The sequence below is a fragment of the Ostrea edulis genome, chromosome 8, assembly GCF_947568905.1.
Source record: "Ostrea edulis chromosome 8, xbOstEdul1.1, whole genome shotgun sequence".
Lineage (NCBI taxonomy): Eukaryota > Metazoa > Mollusca > Bivalvia > Ostreida > Ostreidae > Ostrea > Ostrea edulis.
Window position 1 is genome coordinate 31687299 of NC_079171.1, and position 16192 is coordinate 31703490.

At 35.6% G+C, this 16192-nt stretch overlaps 1 protein-coding gene across 1 annotated transcript; it reads left to right on the forward strand.

The window, feature by feature from the left end:
• The first annotated feature begins 969 nt into the window (after positions 1-969).
• LOC125662760 (zinc finger protein OZF-like) lies at positions 970-9469 on the forward strand. Its single transcript, XM_056147371.1, has 2 exons — positions 970-2554; positions 9121-9469. Exons 1-2 carry the CDS (start codon positions 1478-1480, stop codon positions 9130-9132), a joined length of 1089 nt encoding a protein of 362 aa, XP_056003346.1. The 5' UTR covers positions 970-1477; the 3' UTR covers positions 9133-9469.
• The last annotated feature ends 6723 nt before the right edge of the window (positions 9470-16192 follow it).

A 16192-nucleotide genomic window follows, 5' to 3' on the forward strand; every position in this document is an offset into this window, starting at 1 on the left:
GAGTGTTTACATCGCGGTGTACTGGTCCTTGTAGAGTTTAACCGTCTTATTAACTCTTATAAATCGTTGCAAATAATCGAAGAAATGTACGCACAATGTATGTTTGTTCCTTGTCTATGCGATGATTTGCTCACAGATACGTCCACGATGATGATGCAACGTGCAAGGACAAGCTTTTATATTGAGCTATGGCTGATCAATTGTGGAAACTCCTTAAATATAATGTGAAAACGTGTTTTAAATTATAACAAACGAGAAATACGGTTTGAATCGCGGAAATATAAACAAAACGAAATTATTGAGCATGCGCAGAAGGATTAGTTCATTCCTGGCATGGAACTAAACCATCTGCACATGTGTTCATTACATGAAAACAAAAACAGAATTGAACTAACCCCATATCCCAACAGTAAAGTAGGCTAGCCGACAATGAAACACTACATCTTACCAATATGATACAACAAAACACAAATAATTACTGAAAACATTCCATTAAGATGATTAAATTCGTGTCTAAAACTAAAGATCATTTTGAAGAATTTCAGCTTTTGAAATGACAATTGGGGTATAAGTGTAATTACCATGAAAGGTGAAGATAACGAACAGTTGTTGAAACCCCTGTACAATCGACGTGTTTGTCAGTAGCTTGCCTCGATTTAAAAACTGACCATACGCAGAACAACCTCATTGCATTGCAGAAAAATAAGACCCGCGTAAGAAAGACATTTTTATATTCAATATTTATATTTTTATGTATTATTTGAAAATAATAACTTGAATTAAGATCTAAAATATTATATTATTGACCCCTTTGGTATGTTCAATGAAAAAGTCAATACACTCTTTCACCATGATGACACTCCATATTTGGTATTGATTTTGCAGACAGGTGGTCCAAAAAACATGTACTTATTGCATGATGAAAGCAATGTAAATTTTATAGAAAATATTAGAAAAGATTCAGTGAGTGTAAATATTTTGAATTGCGTTGTATTCTTTGCCACCATGTTGTTTGACGTAAACTTCACAATGCTCTCCAAAACAGACTTATATGGAAGTATGTACTCTTATGTTGCAGAAATCCCATCAACCGATTGAAAGAGACGAATCACATTCATATATAGTTGTCAATACCAGAAATCCCATCAACTCATTGAAAGAGACGAATCACATTCATATATAGTTGTCAATACCAGAAATCCCATCAACCCATTGAAAGCGACAAATCAGATATTTAGTTTTCAATAACAGAGGCGGCGGAGATATGTTTCCTAACAACACTGTGAAAGATTCATACACTGCTGAAGAAGATCTGGTTGACAACACAGGAATTGCTTTAAGTGAAATGAATTGTACAAATGAAAATCACCTTCAACTGCCTGTCGTTTCATTTTCTCAACCAATGAGCAACAATTTCCTAATTTAGAGGGGTGCATTAATTTCTCTGTGCTTAAAAGATCAATCTTTCGGTTTGAATATGTCTTCTACAGATCTAACTAATGCAAATGAAAACAACAATGGGTGTAACGAGTCTGTATATTCTGTTTGTGTAACAGAAAATTTACAGAAGTGTACTATGATACAGGGAAACAGTCAACCTAATGATCAGAAAAATGATTTACAGGAAAACATCAACACACATAGTGAAAAACTTTATCAATGTGATGTCTGTGGAAAGGTTTTTAAATGGACAACGAAGTTAGAAATACACATGAGGACACATACCGGTGATAAACCTTATAAATGTGAAGTCTGTGGTAATACATTCAATCAGACAGGAACATTGCAGAGACACATGAGGACACATACTGGTGATAAACCTTACAAATGTGATGTATGTGGGAAGGCATTCAGTCAGACAGGAACATTACTGATACATGGGAGGACACATACTGGTGATAAACTTTGTGAATGTAATGTATGTGGAAAGACATTCAGTCGGACATTATTTTTACAGACACACATAAGAACACATACTGGTGCTAAACCTTACCAATGTGATGTCTGTGGGAAGGCATTCAATCAGAATGGGGACTTAAAGAGACACTTGAGGATACATACTGGTGATAAGCCCTATAAATGTGATGTCTGTGGGAAGGCATTCAGTCACACAGGAAGCTTACAGGCACATATGAAGACACATACTGGTGATAAACCTTATAAATGTGATGTCTGTGGAAAGGCATTTGGTTACCTAGGAAACTTGCAGACACACATGAAGACACATACTGGTGATAAGCCTTATAAATGTGATGTATGTGGAAAGACATTCAGTCACACAGGGAGATTGCAGACACACATGAGAACACATACAGGTGATAAACCTTATAAATGTGAAGTCTGTGGAAATGCATTCAGTCAGACAGGAAATTTGCAGACACACATGAAGCGACACACTGGTGATAAACCTTATAAATGTGAAGTCTGTGGGAAAGCATTCATTCATACAGGAATCTTAGAGAAACACGTGAGAACACATACTGGTGATAAACTTTATGAATGTGGTGTTTGTGGGAAGGCATTTCATGAGAGAAGCATCTTACAGAGACACATGGTAATGCATAATGGTAACAAATGTTTGGGAACATATTGGTTTCACTCTGTTTCTTATTATTATGTCTCCGAACACAAAGTGTCGGAGACATATTGTTTTTGCTCCGCTTCTTATTATTCTTATTATTATTATGTCTCCGAACACAAAGTCTCGGAGACATATTGTTTTTGCTCCGTTTCTTATTATTCTTATTATTATTCTTTTCTTCTTATTATTCCTCTTCTTTAGTGAGAAATTTGTCCGCGCGATTACATGAAAGTGCTTCGACTGATCAACTTCAAACTTTTTGAGCTGATAGGGGGTCATAAGGACTTTCCAAATTTCCAAAATGGCCGCCGTTTCAAAATGGCGGCCAAAAACGTCAAAAAATCAAAGTTGTCGGATTTCAACCAAATTTTATTTCTAGGGTAATATTGTGACCCCGAGTCCATTTCCACCATGAAATTTTTTTTTTGAGCCGCCATTTTCAAAATGGCCGCCATATACCGAAATATTTCAAAGTGTTAAAATATCTACAGCATTTGGATTCTGGAGTCAATTCAGGGTCCACGGTTCTTTTTTATCATCAGTATTCCCTTCCAATCAATTTTCAAATGTTTCAAAATGGCCGCCATTGAAGAAAATGGCGGCCAAAAATCAAGTCCGTCGGATTTCAACCAAATTTAGTTTCTAGAGTTTTTTGAGGATCCTGATTGCATATCTGGCATCAAAACAATTTCTGACATGGGGAGGTGTTCGGAGGCATTTGTGTTGGCATCCCAACACAGTTGTACCTCGTTATTATTCCTTCTTTCTTCTTCTGACTTTTTTGTCCACAAGTGTTCTCAAAAACTACTCATGGGATCAAGATAAAACCTTTTTAGGATGATAGTATAGCATATGTAGATGTGTGGAACGAAAGCCATTTTGTCTGAAAATGCATGCACGTGCATTGAATATTTTGTTTATAAACTTTGGAGTAAGTCTAACTCTTTTTTTATTTTTCAATGAAATCGTTTGTTATTTATATCGTAGGTATAACTTGAGACCCTTAACTGATTGGCATGGTCAAAATTACAATTTTTCACGCGCATGCGCGTGTGCTTTAATTTGATTGGATAATATAAAAACGTCTATAGCTTTATGCCAATTAAGGAAATCTAATGATATTTACAGGATAGGTAGACATGCCAAATATCTACAGATCGATGTAATAAAATTTGCAAACGCGCATGCGCATGTGCATTGTCTTTTGAAGGTTCAATTCTTTCATTTACCATAACTTTTTTTTTGTCTAAATTTTTTGAAACTTCGGTTGTATATGTATCTTGAGATGCTTAACAAATTCTTATAGTCAAAATTACTTTTCAGCCCATGCATGCTCGTGTGCTAAATTCTGATTGGACGATTTTCTAATTGCCATAACTTTCTTATAAACAATGAAAACAATATGAAATTTATGTTGTAAGTATATCTATCAAATGTCTATTGAATGACATCAACATTGGTGCTGAGTCGTACTCAAGTACGCGTGTATGCACGTGCATATCTTTTCTTTCATTTTTCGGGTACTAAAATGTCCATAACTTTTGAATTAAAGACTGAAATGAATTTAAATTTACCCTGTAGATCTATGATATGAATGCCTATTGAATGGTGTCAACAAATATTCCATTATCAAAATCGCGTGCGCGTGAATGCGCATGCATTGTGAATTTTGACATCTAAATTTAAGTATTGGTCTATAATATTTTTTAGATTGCAATGAATAGTTTTGAAATTTAGGTTGCAGATATGTTTTTGGCCTCTCCATTCATTGATAGTGTCAAAATCACTTTCCCGCATGCGCACGCACGTGCGCTAAATTTTGATTGGACGATTTTGAAATCACCATGACTTTCTTATAAGAGAAGCAATCAATAACAAATTCATATAGTAAGTATATCGTTCAAATGTCTATTGAATAGCATCAACAAAAATGCTGTGTCGTACTCGCGCGCGTGTGTATGCACGTGCACTGATTTTAGTGTTGGTAAATTTGAGTTCCTGTTAATTTCTCGTTTACCATTGAACTGTTGTGAAACTTCTCTTGTAGTCATATATTTAGACTTGCAATGTATTAAATTGGTCAAATTACTCACATGCACGTGTATTTATGCACGTGCCTAGAATTTCCAAATGTCTATAACTGATTTGTTTTAGCATGAAATGGACTTGAACATTATAAAATAGTTATATGTTCAGACACTTCACGTACTGATATGGTCAAAACCAATTGTACTGAAACAAATTACACCACTTTCTATATGGGGGGATATTTGGGGAACATCTGTAACGGTCCCCGTTACAATAAGTACTAGTTATTATTATTATTCTTTCTTTCTTCTTGTGACTTTTTTGGCCACGATTATTCTCAGAAACTGCTTAAGGGATCAAGATGAAACCTTTTTAGGATTATAGTATAGCATAATGTAGATGTGTGGAACGAATGTCATTTTGTCTGAAAATGCATGCATGTGCATGCACGTGCATTGGATTTTTTTTTTAAACTTTGGAATGAGTCTAACTTTTTCATTTTTCAATGAAATCGATTGTTATTTATATCGTAGGTATAACTTGAGACCCTTAACTCATTGGCATGGTCAAAATTTCAATTTTGCACGTGCATGCACGTGTGTTTTAATTTGATTGGATAATTCAAAAAGGTATACGACTTTCAGGTCAATAAAGGAAAATTAATTATATTTACAGGATAGGTAGACATGCTAAATATCTCCAGATCGATGTTTTAAAAATTGCAATCGCGCATGCGCATGCACGTGCATTGTCTTTTGAAGGTTCAATGTTTTCAATGACCATAACTGTTTTTTGTCAAAATCATTTGAAACTTGGGTTGTATATGTATCTTGGGATTCTTAACAAACGTATTTAGTCATAATTAATATCCAGCACGTGCATGCACCTGTGCGAAATTCTGATTGGACGATTTTCAAATCGCCATTAATTTCTTATAAATGATGGAAACAATATGAAATTTATGGTGTAAGTATATCTATCAAATGTCTAATGAATGGCATCAACATTGATGCTCAGTCATACTCACGTGCGCGTGTATGCACGTGCATAGCTTTCTTTCATTTTTCGGGTACTAAAACGGCCATAACTATTGAATTAAAAACTCAAATGAATTCAAATTTACCCTGTAGATGTATGATATGAATGCCTATTAAATGGTGTTAGCAAATATTCCATTATCAAAATTGCGTGCGCGTGAATGCTTGTGCATTGTAATTTTTGACATTTAAATTCAAGTATTGGTCTATAGCAGTTTTAGATTGCAATGAATAGGTTTGAAATTTAGGTTGCAGATATGTTTTGGACCCCTCCATTTGCTGATGGTGTCAAAATAACTTCTCTACACGCTCATGCACGTGTGCTTAATTCTGATTGGACGATTTTGGAATCCCCATAAATGTCTTATAAGTGAAGCAATCGATGTCAAATTTATATAGTAAGTATATCGTTCATGTGCCTATTGAATAGCATTAACAAAATTGCTGTGTCGTACTCACGCGCGCGTGCATGCATGTGCATTGATTTTGGTCTTTGTAGTTTTGAGCTGCTGTTCATTTCTCGTTTATCATTGAACTGTTGTGAAACTTCTCTCGTAGTCATATATTTAGACTTGTAATTTATCAACATGGTCAAATTACTCATCAGCATGTGCACACCCGTGCCTGCACGTGCACAGAATTTTCAGATATCTATAACTGATTTGTTTTAGCATGAAATGCACTGAACGTTATGAAATAGTTATATATTCAGACACTTCACAGATTGATATGGTCAAAACCACTTGTACTGAAACAAATGACACCACTCTCTAAATGGAGGAATGTTTGGGGAACACCTGTAACCGTCCCCGTTGTAATAAGTATTAGTTACTATTAATATTGATGCATTGAGTAATTTGATGGACAAGCGTCTTAGGGTCATCCCAACCCCTTTCATTTTGTCTGTCATCTGTCTGCAAGTCTTTCACGTTTTCATCTTCCCCAGAATCACTTGGTTAATTTAATCAAACTTGATACAAATCAACCATGGGTAAAGGGAATCTGAATGTCTTCAAATGAAGTGACATGCCCCTTTCAATGTTGAGATAATCACGAAAATGCAAAAATAGGATGAAGTCTATTTTATCCTGTCTAAGGATCATTAAATGAAAATCAAGAACGTGCGTGTTCATATTGGATTTAATGGAATTCTCTACAATATCTAAATAGCAAATGTCTATGCCATATCATCGCATGATAAAGGTGCGTGAATTATAGGGTGTTAAAATTACCAATACATCAATGAAAATGGTGCAACTTACTTGCATAGAAGGGAATTTGTGATATTATAAATACTGATTTTACAAGGTTATTTCAGAAATCTCAAAAACGACAGGCCCAGTCGTTTAAATTAACATGGAACCTTTCTGACATAGCACAGGTTCACGTTTGTTAAAATCATGATTTACGGGGTAGGGTGCAGATTCAAGTTTCTTAAAAAATTTTACCACCTTGAGTAGATTGGGGCCACAATAGGAGATCGAAGTTTTACATGGAAATGTATTGGAAAATCTCTAAGAAAAATCTTCCAAGAACCAGAAAAGTTGAAATTTACTAGGCAGCTTCCTGGCATAATGCATATTCAAGTTTATTAAAATCATGGTGTGTCTGCAATTGTACATGCGAATATGTATGCAAAATAGTTGAAAATCGTCCCGTGGGAATCCGGATTAGGATAGGTCCTCTGTATCCCTTGTTTGTCGTATGAAGCGACTAATTGAGGCTGTCCTTAGGTTGAGACTGCAGAAACAGAGGCCCTGTGACACGCTAAAGATCAATACATGCTCGAAGGCCTTAAGCATCAAACATAGGCCTGATGTTTCCATATGAATGAACAATTCTCGAGACGTATGTTAAACAACTTACAATCATATATATTCAATCTTTAACAAAAATCTCCTGCTCAAGAGTCATTGTGCCATAAAAGTTCAAATCAACATGGGAGTTTTCTGACATAGTGTAGATACAAGTTTGACAAAACCATGACCCCGGGGTAGGGCTGTGCAACATTAGGGGACCAAAGTTTTACATATAAAAATAGGGAGGGGTCTTCAAAAATCACTCGGCTAGAACTCCCCACTTTAACTGTGACATATGGCCCATGATGAATTAGTAAACTGTCAAAGTTTGAATTCTGCCATTTACAATGTCCCAAGATGTTCATTAATACCTCAATACCAGTAATTTAATTACTGAAAAGTTTGTTAACGTTAAGAGCTACATTGTCTTTTAAAGTCAGGGTTGTCTGTTTTTGTTAAATCTCTATAATATTGTTATTTATCGAATGACCGGATTTTAAAGCCTTTGTTTCTATTGAGCACAAGGTTGTCCATCTTTCTCTTATTATGATTCTTTATTGTAATAAAGAAAATTATATCCAAAGGACAAGGCAGGACAATCTTGTGTTCTTGATGAAATTTATAAAAATGTGCAAAAACTACACGTTTTCTTTCTATTTCATTTACCTGTCCTGACCACATCTTGATCTGCTGAATATCAAATCAGCCTTGTCATAATCTGTGTCACGCTAATGCTTGCAATACTCGTCAAGCGGTACAGTATTGTCGACTACATGTACACATACCAAATAGGGTAGACGGGGAGGGGGCAGCCCTTTCCTTCTCTCTCTCTCTCTCTCTCTCTCTCTCTCTCTCTCTCTCTCTCTCAAGTGTGTTTAAAAAATGCACCATGTCCTATATACCGGATCTACAGAATATATCATCATTCTGAACTATGGATAGTATAGTCACGAGGACATTACGAAGATTATTGACCTCCGACAACACAGCAATTACTTCTCTTGGGTGTTTCTCAATTGATTGGCATTAGGGGTAACAATACAGCGCATACCCCTCGAATAACTTCTCTCTCTCAGGGATTCAGTCTATTGTATCGGCTTAATGATGTATGTGTCAAAGTTTTTAATTTTCCCTTGAAATTAGATTTAAAAGAATACATTTAAAAAATGAATATATCTGGAGAGTACGCCTATTATAGGTGTCTATAAATAGCCCCACGCGCGTCAGGGGAATTTAACAATTTTAAGTTGTATAAATAGAACATTGTTGTGGAATTTCAATATCGAGAATAAAAGATTGATTGATTGAATATTGTTTCATATGGAGAAGGTCGTATCAACTTGCTTAACCATTTAAAACGTAGTTCTACACCCTTATCTTCCAATACCCCAGGGAAAAAGGACTGTGAACATACTGGAAATACATTAGTGTTTAATATCCATCACAAGTATAATAGATAAATCTTTTTTCTTTGAAAAGAAAGGTGGTAAGAAGGGAACACAAGCTACAGCTAAAGTGGGGAGGCCCTTTGCATGGAGGTCTCCTGACATAATGCATAATTTTTATTTATGGGCCATGATGACTTGAGTAAGTGATGTGGTCCATGGGTTTCTTGTTTGGTTTGCCATTTTTGTCTCCCAATTCAGTAATAGCAATATGTACTCTTATATTGCAGAAATTCCACTAACCAACTGAAAGAGAGGGCTCAGGTTCCGATATAGTTATCAATACCAAAGACTGCAGAGACGTGCTCACCAAGAACTCTGGGGGAGATCCATATATTGCTGAAACAATCTAATTAAAAATGTCTGTGGGCAAAGTTCTTTTCTATGAGAAGTAAATGACCAAGCCTTGAATCTGAATATCTCTTCTACAAAAATGATTGTCAAAAGTAAAAGTTTATAGTTGTAACTGTCTATCATGCCGAGAATTGACAAAAGTGTATAATGATGCATTCAAATAGTGAACTCAACGATGATTTACAGAAGTATATGAACAAAAATAGAGATGAAAAAACTTATAAATGTGATGTCTGTGGGAAAGTATTTAATGAAAAGGAACACTTCCAGACCCACATGACGATACCTACTGGTGACAAATCTGATAATGATAACTGCTGGAACGTATTCTGTCATAAAGAAGAATTACAGAGATACGCAAAACCTTATAAATGTGATGTCTGTGGGAAGGCATTCAATCACACGGGACACTTGCGTTTACACATGAGGATACATACTGGTGATAAACATTATCAATGCAAGGTGAAGATAACGAACAGTGATCAATCTCATAACTCCTACAAGCAATACAAAATAGATAGTTGGGTAAACATGGACCCCTGGACACACCAGAGGTGGGATCAGGTGCCTAGGAGGAGTAAGCATCCCCTGTTGACCGGTCACACCCGCCGTGAGCCCCATATCCTGATCAGGTAAACGGTGTCTGTGAGAAGGCATTCAGTATAACGGGACACTTACAGAGACACATGAAGACACATACTGGTGATAAACCTTATCAATGTGAAGTCTCTGGGAAGGCATTCAGTCAGACAGGAATCTTGCAGACACACATGAGAATACATACTGGTGTTAAACCCTATGAATGTGATGTCTGTGGAAAGGCATTTAATCAAAAGGGAATCTTACAAGCACACAAAAGGAAACACAGTTATAAATCACATCAATGTGATGTTTGTAAGGAGACATTTCATGAAAAGGGAACCTTACAAATGCATGTGAAGACTCATACTGTTGATAAACCTTATCAATGTAACATTTGTGGGAAGGCATTTTATTATTGTGGAGTATTACAGAGACAAATGAGTACACATACTGGTGATAAACCTTATCAATGTGGTGTCTGTGGGAAGACAATCGATCAACCAGGAACATTACTGTCGCACATAAATACACATATTCGTGATAACAATTTATGAAGTTGATATCAGTGGGAAGTAATGCTATGAGATGGATGGCTTTTATAAAACGAAACACATGAGGACACGTGCTGGTAATTAATCTTATTGAAATGGTGTCTATTGGATTAGAAGGGATCTTTGTATACACTGGAGGATACATACTGGTGATAAAGCTTGTAAATGCAATGTATATGAGAAGTTTAGTTTTCGTGTTCATTTCTTGGTCTTGTGTCTCTTCCGAGAAATGTTTACTGAAATTGAGACGTTACAGCTGTATAAAGGTAAAACAATTGACCTCCATGCATCGAAAACGACGACTCTGTCAGCCATATCAATTTTCAAATGTTCTATTTTCAGATGAAGGGGGGTTAGAATACAATTTGTAGGCATCAAATGGGGTGGGGTTTAACAAAACTCTATGATGGAAAATTAATTCCAAAATTCAACAGCTATAACTGAACAAATATATATGTAATAGGTGGAGTCCTGTCGTATTTGGAAATGCGTTAAGGACCTACAAATTAGTATCAAGGTCCAGTGACCTTTAGCTCTGACCACGAACGTAATAGCTCTTACGACTTTAAAGCTCGGACTAATAGAGACATGGGATCGTCCGAAATTATGAAATTATAAGAACATGAGGAGATTTACAAACCAATATCATGGTATTGTGACCTCTGACCTTAAATCATAAATAAGAACCAGATATGAAAGAGATGGGGTCTTCCGAAATGATAAATGGATAATGGGATCTACAAATTAGTGTCGATGTCAAATGGCTCCAGCAGCCTTGACCTCTGACCTTGAACATCCATATGATATAACTTTAGAAACTAGGTCAATCTTCAGAAATAATAAAAGGATGATGTGACCTATAAACTAGTATCTCCAGTGGCCTTGACCTTAAACTTTGAGCATAGAAAGTTGTATTACTTTAGAATCAGGACTGATAGGGACATACATCTTTAGACTTGATAATAGAGATACGTGGGATCATCCAAACTGATGAGATGGATTTGGGATCTATAAACTAGGATCAAGATGAAGTGACGGCAGTTTTAATGAAGGAAAAGGGGAATTGGTTTTGGAAAAAAGTTCAAAATCAAGGTCTTTTTGATCTAGATTGGGTTTTTTAACAAGTAAATATTGGCATGAATTTTGTGCAAGGGAGAAAAATAAGAATGCTGAGAAGAGGCTCACCTTTATTCAGCCAGTACTTCATTTGGGATACTGATTATAATTGTGTCTACTTATTCCCTATGATGTCCTATAATGTTCTATCGAGTGTCAATGAGTGATTAAATAACTTCTTGAGTCAGACTAACATTGTATACATTTAAGATCCGTGATTTGCATTCTATGATACCATGTAACCAATGTTTTTAAGCCTAATTTGAAATTTAAAATTTGTTTTTTGAATTTTAATTATTACAATTTAAATAAAGTGTGATCTGAATATTTTCTGTTTGAGTACGATGATGACTGTGATCGAAAATAAAATGTTGAATAACCGAATTACTATTAAAATACAGTGAGCTCATCATTCGAATAGAAAACAATTCATTGGCCAAAAATTAAAATAAAAACTTTATGAATCGTTGCAGCAGCTCTAAGACTGCAGGTGAACTACCACACATTTAGCCATATTGCTTGGAGACAGGGCTGTAGCAGTAAGGGTTCGTTAACATGCCCGTGCCTGTTGTAACACAGAAATCATAACTGAAGGACTGGTGAATCACTTCAAAATGCTGATCGTTTGGTGCAATGACGTACCTCTGTTTAAGTCCTAAGTTCTAGGTGTGGACAAAGCGAACCTACAAAGCGAAACTACAAAACTACTGCGACCATTAGTGTTTAATGAGGTACATGTAGGACAACAGTTGATGAACCGTTATCATAACTAGATTGAGAACAGAGTAATACCCCCAATCGGTTTGTAATGTTCTTCAGCAGCTTAATAGGATGATGGTATATCATTTGTAGATGTGCAAAAGACAGTAATTTTGTCTGCATGCGCGTGCATGTGCATGCATGTGCATCGCAATTTTGTACTCTAACTTTGTAATCAGTCAAATTTTTTTGTTGTCCATTGAAATTGGTTGATATTGATATCATAGGTAGGTATTGAGACCCTTAATGACCGAGAAAATAAGCACCGCCTTCAAATTTACCTGGTCTGTAAACCCATGTCAATGAGGAGAAATTAAGCTTCAGATTGGATGCTAGAAATTGATGGACATTTGGTTACTAGTCTTTGTGTATACTTTATCTATCTAATTTGGCGATCAAGGCGTCAGTGCAATCTTTTGATGCTTACCGCGTAAACGTACTCGATAGGGAAACAGTTTTGGTTTTTTCATGTAGAGATAGTCACACAATAATAGTAAAATTTATTACATAAATTATTATAGAATATAGTAGGTTATGCGTAGGAATGGGTACGGTTGATAATAATTATCATGGAGTGTTGAATACATTTTACACGGACATCGATTTTATGCTAAACAGATTAATTATGAGTAAATACATTGTACATTAATGAAAGCTTGTTTACACTCAGCTGAAAATTCATAAGCGCAATTTTTCCATCGAAACATGGCACAAAGTTCAACTAATCGGAAGAGAAATTAGCCGCTATAAGGGTTCTTTCTTGTGTATAATGGTTGGAATTGGGATAATTCTTCGTCAAGACCTGTTATTGAAGGAACTGTCGGAAAATACGAATGCCCTGTTTTTGTAGGTCATGCATTATGGACGAGTCACACAGACAACTTTGGTAGGCAGAGAATTCTGGTGTGCGGTCCAGAAAAACTAATTTAAACTGAATTAAACTTTCTAAACTGTTTTTAAATATATAGTCATCATGGTCAAAATCACCAATTTTTATTGGATAATACTCAAACGTCTGTAACTCTGTTATGGATGAAGCGAATGAGTTGATATACACAATGATGGTAGATACTATGCAAGGTGAAGATAACGAACAGCGATCAATCTCATAACTCCTACAAGCAATACAAAATAGATAGTTGGGCAAACACGGACCCCTGGACACGCCAGAGGTGGGATCAGGTGCCTAGGAGGAGTAAGCACCCCCTGTTGTTTCTATATTAAAAATACCAACGAACACGCGCATCGTCGTTCAAATGTTTATTCTATAAGGACGATATCGTTTTTTATCAAATTCTTTTAATATTGAGGTTTTAGGTGTGTCTTGGAACTCCTCAAGAATTGCTGTGGTTAAAATTACTGCTCAGCACGTGCATGCTCGTGTGCTGATTTCTGATTGGACAATTTCAAAATCCCTATAACTTTCTTATATTTTTATGCAAACATTATGAATTTCATGCTGTGGGTATATGATACAAATGTCTGTTCATTGGCATCAACAAAAGTGCGGAATCATACTAACGTGCACGTGTATGTACGTACATTGGTTTCTTTCATTTTTGGTACTGAAATTACTATATATGATATGCTTTAAGTATATATCTATAATAAATGACCACATAATCAAACTTTTTAAAAGGGTAAATTATTATCTTATATAGAATCAAGTTTAAAAGGAAAGGCAACCCAGAATATTTTTATATGATAAATGATATGATTAATCATATGATAAAGATTTGTCATACAATTCTGTTGATATATGGTCTGGATGAGCTGTAGTACTAATTTGAAAACGTCAAAAATGGAATTTCCCGCGATCTATAGAGGCTGTCATGATGTGTAACTCTTTTGTATTCAAGACCAGAAAAATAATTTTGACGTCACACCGTCTGTTCCGATTTTAATGAGATTCTAAGATCATCCACAGGTACTTGGGTTCAGGACACACATACACTCACCTCCGAATAAGCTACATGAGTTGATTTAACAACGTCTTCTATACCCATTAAATCCAAAATAATTCAAATAAGCCCCCCCCCTTTAAAAAAAATACTCTCACTGGTTATTATAACAGAACTTATAATAACCAGTGAGGGTATTTTTTTAAAGGGTTTATTTTGGATTACATGTATTTTAGACTTTATGGGTATGCAAGACGTTGTTGACATGCATTAGAAATATTTTCAACAAAAAAATTAATTCAATCAACTCATGTAGTTTATTCGGAAAGGGGGGGGGGTCCTGAACCCAAGCACCTGTGAGATCATCTAAAATGTGCATGTTGTAGATCTTACGAATAAATAGGTTGATGCCTTCCTGTTAATTACACTCATGTAAGGAGAGATGTGAAAAAGTGGGTTGGTTTTTTCTTCTTCTCGAAATTCTCAACTCAACCAAGTCATTTGAATTGAAAAGACTACAGAAACTGTGGGTCCATCATTTGCGCAATGACAAGTTGTGTTACTGCAGTAATAAGTTTGTCTATCCTACGTGAAATATTTCATGAACGAATTAGCTAGGAGTCTGCGACTATTCTGTTTTGGGAAGTAAATTTGCGAGAAATACATTGAGCAGGTGTTTTGGTGTGTTCACGACTGTGCGTGCGAATATGGGCGCAAGGAGGTATGTGTATTATTTACATGTGAAATTGTTAACTACTAGTATTTGTAAATTTAATACGAACTGTTTTTGAAACAAATTAAGGCAAACTCTTATTTTGTTACAGTTTCACATGGAATTTATGAAGTCGTGAACGTTAGAAATGTAGATGCGTGCGAGATTATATGTGAGTGACTGTATGCATTGCGTAAACACAACAGATGAATAAACTTCGTAATATTCCCTAGTTTGCGCTCCGCCTATTTTTTAAATACTGGAACACATCAGAATACTACCCGTCACAGTGAAACTCCGTCCCCGAATTACTAAACACGAGATTCAAGATGGCGGAAAACGAAAACGAAACAAACACCTGTGACACCGAGAACATTGTCCAAGAACATGAAGTACAGGACATTCAAAACATACTGGTAGATAGAGAACCACGTCATAGGAAAATGACACTGAAAGGTCAGTTGTGGAAGATTGAAACTCTCAATTCTGAATTTAATACATCTGTCAACAAGTGGAGGAAACAGTCCAACAGAGTCATGGTTTTAACAACTGATAAATCATCAGACCTTGAAGTTATAAGATTTGAAAGAGAAATTCTTGAAGACACCATATGTGATCTTAGAACTACATTTGACAAAATCTGTGCAAATATTGATGAAGATTCGAGTACTGAATTTTGTTCTTTTCACAAGGAGTGTTCTGATAGACAGGAAGCGCTTGAGGAAGAACATCATAGATTAATATGAACAGTTTGTGACAATATATATGAAAGAGAACAAGAAGCATATGAGACGAACACAAAACTGTCATCAAGTTCACATCTCAGCAAACGTACATATATTCCAGTTGCAGATCTAGTACAAGTAAACATTCAAGTAGATCATCCAAAAGCTCAGTGGACACCTTGATCGAGGTAGCTACCTTAAAGACCAAATTAAAATTCATTGACATTCAAGCTAAAATGAATGCAGATCTTGAAAAAATGAAGACTATAAAATCTCTTGAAATGGCTCGGGCAAAACTGGAAACGCTGGACGCATTGCAAGGGAAAGATAATTCAGCAGTATTTCAAGATGTGAATAATAATTTAGTGAAGTCAGATGATAACTCGTCGGTTATAGATATGTCAATTAAAACCGAAATTCCAAAGACATGTTCACAAGTTCCTCATGTTATGAAACCAGTTGAACTATCACAATGTTTTGAGAGAGACAGACAGACAAACTTTCAAGTGAATCCTTACACTTTGAATCAAGCAACTGCAACATATTCTGCAGCTGAGTCATTTCCTAGAACTACAGTTTATTCAGTTAGTGAAAACATCAAA